General features: G+C 38.0%; 1 protein-coding gene across 11 annotated transcripts; it reads left to right on the top strand.

The window, feature by feature from the left end:
• The first annotated feature begins 269 nt into the window (after positions 1-269).
• LOC105703681 (major facilitator superfamily domain-containing protein 6) lies at positions 270-8,245 on the top strand. 11 transcript variants are annotated; one of them, XM_023431936.1, is made up of 11 exons: positions 270-374; positions 629-825; positions 3,016-3,187; positions 3,984-4,086; positions 5,141-5,439; positions 6,049-6,361; positions 6,614-6,804; positions 6,869-7,005; positions 7,087-7,202; positions 7,274-7,519; positions 7,677-8,245. In XM_023431936.1, the coding sequence occupies exons 3-11, from the start codon at positions 3,155-3,157 to the stop codon at positions 7,991-7,993; spliced, it is 1,755 nt and encodes a 584-aa protein (XP_023287704.1). In that variant the 5' UTR covers positions 270-374; positions 629-825; positions 3,016-3,154; the 3' UTR covers positions 7,994-8,245. The 11 variants fall into 11 exon arrangements, with proteins under 11 accessions (XP_023287704.1, XP_023287709.1, XP_023287703.1 ...); XM_023431938.1 differs by lacking the exons at positions 270-374; positions 629-825 and adding exons at positions 2,360-2,430; positions 3,673-3,788 and having other exon boundaries at positions 3,016-3,143; XM_023431939.1 differs by lacking the exons at positions 270-374; positions 629-825 and adding exons at positions 2,360-2,430; positions 3,673-3,788 and having other exon boundaries at positions 3,016-3,156.
• The last annotated feature ends 247 nt before the right edge of the window (positions 8,246-8,492 follow it).

Below are 8,492 nucleotides of genomic sequence, written 5' to 3'. Positions count from 1 at the left end.
TATATGTTTACGCAAGATTGGGACGCATCATTTTGTGTTATTACATATTCAGTTGCTTTATTTTAAGGCTTAAATGACTTAGATATATTAAGATTGATAAGAAATGTTAATATCGGCATAACAAAAATGCAATTTCTCAACAGGTTTTCCCCCATCGGAGCTGTATTTTTTAACCGATCCACTTTCTACACCCATACGAAATTCAGTCTGGTGTTAATCTGTGTGAAGCAGACTTTGGCTCAGCTGAATCTACATCTCGGAACGAATATCGCAATTTCTACGCCTTTATTCGGTATCGATAACGATCAGGGGCGTTGCACTGCAGATTCAATTACTCAGAGGAAGCGATAATCGGCGACAATGATATACGTAAAGTATGAATATCCGAGAACATACACGAGGCATCGTATCGCTTAGAGATATACATTTATCAATTCATCTGAAACAGAATTGTCGATTAAAAAATTATCATGCGGTTTAAATCGCCAAGTTAATCAATGAGCTCGTATTTACTAGGAATAAAATTCCTTATCAAAGGAGCGGCAAACTTATATTAACAAATTGGTATCGAAGCCTGTTGAGCCTCTATTTTGACGGCGCAGTTATTGTCGTGCGTTTCTTTTTTCAGCAGAACTTCCGGCGGAGTCATCGTTTGAAATTCTCACAGCGACGAGAGGGACAGGCGCAGTATTCTGCATGCAAAAATAAATACATCGATCGAAACTGCGTAGACTCGTCAAGAGCATGATATCAAAGGCTGGAAGAACTGAATCTTGGCTGCGGCAGGATAAAAAAAGGAACATCATGTGGAAAAGGTGAAGAAAGGTCCAGTATATACTCTTTACCTCTGTAACAATGAATATTAGGAATAATTATTCCCATTATGGAATATTGGCCTATTATTTAATGGTACGATATCAATCACTAACCAAGGTAATATTTCACGTCCTGGTAAATATTAAATTAAATTCATACAATATGACAAAATGTTCATGGTCAATCAAGATGTGAATATTTCAATATTGAGACTATATAGCTCAGTAGTATTGTATAAATATTTTAAAATTGCTACATGGGTAAATTTTAGTGAATTCTATTCGATCTACGTTCAAAATGTGTTCGACAAAAGTTTAACAAGCGAGTACTTACAATTACATGTTTATCATTTTATCATCTAACGGGCATAAGTATCGCAGAAGAAGAACTCTTATTTAAAACTCATTAATATTATGTGATCGTTTGTTTATTTTAAGCTTTACATTTATCTCAGGTGGGAATCAGATTTCATGACAATTGGATAATAAAAAATGTGAATGACAGATTTGTCTACATTTACAATGTGTCGTGAAGGACAATTTCACTATAAATTCATCACGAAGTGCAAAGATTATTGTGGAGTATAAATTTCAAACGTACATGTGTACACTGTCGGCATGCAATCTCGAGAAGCTTGATCTCCTGTAACGAGTTCGATATCAACAAATTTCCATCACGAGCCACTTCGTACCTCATTGTGTCGTTATCATTACTTTGATCAGTGCAGTCGATATACATGACTCTTATGTGATTATATAAGAGACATGTGTGCTGCGATACATAATGGGCCTTTGCTTCGGGAGGGGATTCACAGATCTGGCGAGAGGAGGGATAAATAATTTTGTAGTAACGAGCTCTAATTAGATCGTAATTACCATAATGTATGTTAGAAGGGCATTCCCTTAATGACTTACGTAACAATTAAACGTAACAGGAAAAACCTGTTTCTGCTTTGGTGGAGAAAGTCATCGCAGAGAAACTTGATCGTTGAGTTGGACCATTGTACAAGGAAATGTTTAATTCAGTTTTTAACACAAAATTTTGGATTCTATTTCAGATGTTTAACTGTACTTAATTGATAACGAGATGCTAAAGTCCCCTCTGGTGTCCTTGAAGAAACTAATCGTACATTGACACAAGTGTCTCTGCCTACGCAAGAAGTTGTTAAATTATACTATCAGCTCTTCTATCGATTATTTACGAGAATCAGAGTCTCGTAACGTATGGATTTATCTTCGACGGAGGATTCTTCGAATTGTCTGTTTGAGAGATTTCTTTGCAGTTAAATTCGTCGCACTCGATTTGAAGTAAAAATCATAAATTCTCGACACTCTCGGTAACTTGCGGTAAGTTTCACGGTTACCTTCTTTTATGTCACCGAGAAGTTTCGAACTCTACTCGCACCCTTTCTTTCTCTTTTTCAAGTGACTCGAGTCTCGGGCTAAATTTAAAATCCCGACCCGTTCGGGCACACTCGTGAATCTTCGGCTCTTCTCGGTTCTTAACGTCAGATCGGCGCCTACCAGTTTTCCCGCCGTGTCAGTGTGTGAGCTAGTGGTTAACTTACACCAATATATCTAGACCTCGTATTGGACCTCCCACTCCCAGTTTTCAGTAAGTAGAATGGCTTTAACTGTGTAAGTAACGTCGGCACACGTGGTCCATGCGAGTTTACCCCTTCCACTGCTATGCGCGGTCTAGATATTTATGGTCTAAGGTGGTTAGCAGATCAGTTTGCGCGATGTTAGACTCCGACGCGTTCTCCACGACCTGACGGTTTACCAGATTTTGTTTTTCAACATCTTGACTCCTCAAACGCAAAAAAAGGACGACGCGTCACCACCTGTTGCTGTCCTGAATCTCATTATCCTCGTTATAACGAGTAAGTTTCTATACCTGTCATTCCTACTCTCTCTTCTGACACTTTAAGCCTCCTAACTTATGAATTCCCTTTATTTTGTTACCTCCGTTGCATATGTGGTGCATTATGCTACTATACGTCATATAAAATCTGTACATTTTCCTGCTTACGATTGTCATTTCATTTTTCAGTTTACGGATAAACTTATGCAAGGATCCTCACGATACGTCGTGGTCACCCTCTGTTATCCTGCGAATCATTTTTATTTTGCTAACTCGATGTGTACACTGCATTAATTATGTAATATGTCATGTAAACAAATTTGTGCATCTTTACAGATGAGTTTGCACAAGGATCTCGTCAATATGAAGAATGAATCAATTGTTTTGTTAATAAGAAGAATGGAGTTCATTGCGAAGCCTACAAATACTGGATATTCTTTGCGGTCACAAAATCACTGTTTTAGGTGTGAATTTAATGTGCGTTTCAAGTGTTATCTGTCACTTAGAGGTGTGTTCCGTAATGCAAGAGGAGTGCCCATCTATTTTAGTCTTGATTACTTCTTATCGGACGGATATGCATTGTTTGAGTAGCGTTTTAGTGGAATGTATCTTGGCCATTATTGACATGTGTAGATATTCCGTTTGTCGTGCACATTTTATTTATCAGTTAATTTTATTTGGGACTGTAAAACACACGTTGGACCGGAAACAAAGTAACATTCGCCTGCCAAATTATTAACAAATGTTCCTTAACTGGAACGTGGAAATTTGAAGAAAGGAAAAAGTCCTCTCCTTGGCGTAATCGATATTCTTAATTCACTTTTTTTCCTTCCCGAGCGATATGATATCTCATTGGTTCCAACACAAAGTTAAAGTGCATTACAGCGGTTCCCAAATTATGCCAAATTATCAGACAATTAATACTAATTATGAGTGGCTTTGATTAATTATTTTAATCAATTTATCTCCGTTTTTTTTTTTCTAATTTTGTAGCTGAACTGAATATGGGAGTTGCAGCTGATCGAAGAGCCTTTCGCTGCAGTAATCTCAGTATCGATACCTAAATGATAACATTCATGATCAACTGATGATGACCACATCATATCATAGTTAAGAGATATAGAATTTATTCGAGTTTATTCGAGCCAAATAATTATACTTTGAATTAACAAAATGTTTCTTCGGTACTAGTCGAAGAAATATTTCTTTGGTTCGATGAAATTGTTATCTCGGTATAAATATCTCAATGTAACAAAGCTTTTGTAAGACAATCCTTAATGGGATCATTTTTCTTATATTTTCAGCCATTCCTTTGCGACAAGTTGAAGAGGACCATCGAAATGGCACGAATGAAAATCAATTCTCAACAATTACCCGTCAAGGCTCATTTTTTTTTCTTCATGGCAGGTGAGATGTGACTATTTTTTTAGATATTACATTCTGATAGCTTAATCGAATTTTCTAATGGTTTTCCCTTGACAAATTTCCTTCCAGAGTCGATGTCGAAGAGTCCTCTTGTACGTGCTGGAATGTTAATGAATTAATTAACGGCCCTTGAATAATCAAGACAAGTGTTTAAATGCTCACGTGATGATTCGACTCGAACTGAATTTCTGTACCGACGAATCGGCGTCGACCTCGACGGCAATATTTCACGCTCCGAATTAATCCGAATTAATCCTTCTAAGTGATAAAGAATACCCTAATCAGCGTACATTATATAAGTCCATAGTGTCGTGGTAGCTTGTCAATGATTAGGCTGAAATAGAAACGCCAGGAAGTATTTCCAGCATACGCTTCAGATTATTCGAGATAATGGCCCGTTTGTTAATCGCTTTAAAATCGCTTTACTGACAGAGACGTTTAAGAGATTATTAGTCTTTTACTTGGCACGATGAAGTGTGAAATTAATTATGGATGAAAATCTAATTATGGTAATTTCGCGAGAGGAGGAGATTAAGTTGCTTCGGCAATTTACCTTTCCTGATTTTATTGCGTCCTGGACATTCTTGCCGGTTTCCCTGCTACAAGGAAAACTTATAGTCATTTCTTAAATGAATAAATGTAATGACCGGTAATTATTGCGTTTCCCTATTGGAACAAGAAAACTCGAAAATAAGCGATAAAATGCAAAAACGCGAGTTTCCTCACGTTTTTTTTTTATCAACAATCCTTATATTAGTTTTTTCTTGTATGTGAAAATTAATAGACATTTATTCTCTAATTGTTAAAACCGCGAAAATTGAAAATATAAATCTTTATAACATTCCGAATAATTTCTCTCTAATTTTTAATATCACCAATTTTTTTTTCTGATATGTGGAAAACTAATGCAAATTTTCTTATCTAATAATTGGATACAATTAAGTATAATTAATCTTAGGAAGCTTTGTAATTTCCTGAAACAGGGAATGTCAATCAGTAATTTATTATTTACTCATTCTGTTTTCCCCTTTTTCAGCGATGGGTCCCATATTACCATTTTTGCCAGTATATGGGAAGCAAATAGGCATCTCGCCGATGGTCATGGGCAGTATCACTGCAATACTGCCGATCATGTTTCTGATCGCAAAGCCAGCCTTCGGGCTGCTGGTAGACCACTTTCGTGATTGGAGGAAGTCGCTCTTCATCGGCTTGCTGGCTGTTACTAGTTGCTGCTACGTCCTTATGTATTTCCTGCCAGTTGTGCCATTGCCCTTGCTTCCGCAAAGGGAATTCAAGAACGTCTCCTGTCTGGACCTCGAAGTCTGCACCCCTCGGGTGGGTTATCTTCTGAATGCAAGAATAATTAATAATCTGGCCCGTGCGAAATAAGGCTCTTAGAAGTTTCCAAGTTTCGTGGAACGAGGAACTTCGAGGGAGATATTTTATATCTTAGGATGTGAATCAGTGAAACTGTTCAATTAATGTATCGGAGGACGTCGATAAGTGAGATTGTTCATTTTATGTCGGGGGTGTTTTAAGTGAAATTGTTCACTTCATACCACAGGACGTTAATAAGTGAGGTTTTCCTTTTATATTGGAGAATATCCATGAGTGAGATTTTTTAAGTCTGTATCAAAGTACAGTGATAATGTTCAGTAATTGTTTAGGCACACAAGGGACTCCCTGAATCATTGTGATACGTCCCTTGGGGGTCCGATTCAGAGCCGAGCTCCCCTAATTCTAATTACAAGAGCACTGTCCTTAATTCGGGAACTGAACACCACCGCAGTCCCCCTTTCGCAGCAACAAAAGAGACCTTATTAAGTGTCGGGCCTGATTTTTTTTTTCACTTCCAATTCACTAGCCCACCTACTAAGAGGAGTTATTTATTCCCTGTCGTTTTTCTCATTTGTAGAGAGATTAGATGAAAATACTTCCTTTTAGAACGTCACCGGGAAGGAATCCTGCTTCCTGAGGAACAATGTGACTTGCTGGTGGAATTGTCAAGGAAGGTCAAGAAGCTTTGAGACCACTTATTATCGTGGCCAACAAGAGTTCTCCCCGAACACCACTTGCCTTCAAAATAATGCCACTTGTACATCGGGTGCCACCTGCGATGTCATTTGCAATGACTTTACGGAGATCTGCACCTATATGTCCTCAACTTTCTGGGGATTCATTCTTCTTATGTCCTTGGGCAACATTGGCTTCAATGTGGCCAACTGCATCAGCGATGCAATATGCTTCGATGTTCTCGGTGAATATATTGCTTTATAAATGAGATTTTATTTTCTAACATTAGAAATCACTAACCTAATCTCTTCTTCCTTAAAGGTATTTTTTCTTCGGTTTTGTTAAACTTATATAGAATTCTACTGCCATAACGTGATATAGAATTGATTTTCTTCATATGTAGTATACTGACCTAACCTCTTAAAAGTATTTTCTTCAGTTTTATGACATGGAATTATCGTCATTCGAGGTCGAATTAACTTTTTTCAAATCACAGGAGAAGGTGGGCAAATGGGATACGGCAGACAGCGAGTATGGGGAACGATTGGCTTCGGAATAACTGCATTTCTGGCTGGCTATTCCATTGATTACGTGTCCCAAGGGGAGTCTATAAAGTCTTACACACCGGCTTTCATTCTAGTCCTAGCGTTTACCTTGATCGACCTGCTATGCTGCTCGAAACTGGAAGTGAGTAATATTTTTCTTGGATAATAGACTCGAATTTATTGTTCATCAGATGTAATCATTTTAGCTGCCTATTATGTCACGGTCCGACAACATAATTGGGGACGTCTTCAAATTAGTACGCATGACACCGATAGCTGTGTTCCTGTGTTTTGCCACTCTCGCTGGCATCCTCGACAGTTTTCTGATCTACTTTCTATTCTGGTAAGGAGATCAGCATAGAAATATTAATAACAAAATATAATTTGTTCAGAGAACATGTTTAAAAAATTGTACTCATTTCAGGTACATCGAAGATCTAGCGATAGCAACTAATTACATGAACGAAATCAAATTGATTGAAGGTCTGATCGTTGCAGCGGAGACCCTGGGTGGAGAGGTTATATTCTTCACGTTCTCTGGTAAACTATTTTGTCTCTTATCATTTCTCTTTACGAGGAATATGAACGGTGCTAATAATATTTAATGGCAGGGAAGATTCTGAAGAAGTTGGGCTACGGTTACTGCTTCGCTCTGTGTTTTGTGTGCTATGCTGTGAGGCTCGGTCTCATTTCTTTGGCCCCGACACCCTGGTGGGTGGTTCCCATTGAGTTCTTTATGCAAGGACCTACGTATGCATTATGCTACACGACAATTGTCGCTTATGCCAGTGCGATCTCTCCTCCTGGCACATCGGCTACTGTCCAAGGCATCGTTGCTGGAATGGATGATGGGTTTGGTGAGTTGGAACATAAATTAACGGAATTAGAATACTGAGTGTTTAATGTAACCCTCTACAGCGTTTTGAGATTTTAATTCTGGGATTTTCTCAGGTTTAAAGTGCACGTTTCTTAGTGGAAAATATGAATTATTCCTTCACGTCTTTAAATTTATAGGCTTCGCAGTGGGCAGTTTCATCGGTGGGATTTTGTACAAAGACGTGGGCGGTGTAAAGACGTTACGGATATTCTCCTCGATCGCCATTATATCGGCCTTCACGTATTTATTGCTGTACACGACGTACTTAAAGCGTTCCATGCCGAAAACTCGTAAGAACGGTTTATTACTTTATAACAATGAATTGAAAATTCCATTTGTATTTGATACTGCGATACCATTTATTATAATTCTTACAGGCAAACCGAAATCCATCGATTGCAAAATGCCTGAAAACACAGCGGAGGAAATGGTGGCTCTTCCAAGCACTTTATAACACAAAGACGAATTTATGCAATAAGGAGAAATTAATATTACCAAATTTTATCATAAGTCAGCTTTAAGGGGTCTATGAGTGAGAGAGTGCCACGTCAATATAACGCCCAACACGACTTACATTATAACGTATCTAGTGATTAACTGACCGGTGTATGTTTTTATACGCGACTGTGTAAATTTAATACGATGACAAAGACTAATTATTTGTAAGCGACCAGAAGAATTATAAAGATGTATGTTAACTTTTTCACAAACGCTGTATATCACATTTTCATGAATACCCCTGAGAAAGGAATTGCATGCAGAGATGAATTGAGAGATTGCTCACGGACAGGATGAATCAGAGATGGCACTTCATCTTTCGTTCTGCTTTCGAAATGACACTTCAGATATGTACCAGAAATATCCGCAGGAATAGCGGTGTTTGTGATGCAAGAAATTTGGTAGCTCTGTTCCCTCAGGCCTGGCTACTCTTGTCTTCAAAGTATTCTTTATCC

Source organism: Orussus abietinus, unplaced genomic scaffold, assembly GCF_000612105.2.
Source record: "Orussus abietinus isolate OABI.00-Male unplaced genomic scaffold, Oabi_2.0 scaffold43, whole genome shotgun sequence".
Lineage (NCBI taxonomy): Eukaryota > Metazoa > Arthropoda > Insecta > Hymenoptera > Orussidae > Orussus > Orussus abietinus.
Note: the sequence above shows the minus strand (reverse complement) of the source record. Positions and strands in the feature narration are given on the sequence as shown.

Excerpts from the sequence above, each read along its gene's own strand:
- LOC105703681 (XM_023431936.1), top strand. The coding sequence starts at position 3,155 with ATGTGCGTTTCAAGTGTTATCTGTCACTTAGAG. Across the intron at positions 5,440-6,048 it reads TCGAAGTCTGCACCCCTCGG|AACGTCACCGGGAAGGAATC; the intron begins GTGGGTTATCTT and ends ACTTCCTTTTAG. Across the intron at positions 7,520-7,676 it reads TGGAATGGATGATGGGTTTG|GCTTCGCAGTGGGCAGTTTC; the intron begins GTGAGTTGGAAC and ends TTAAATTTATAG.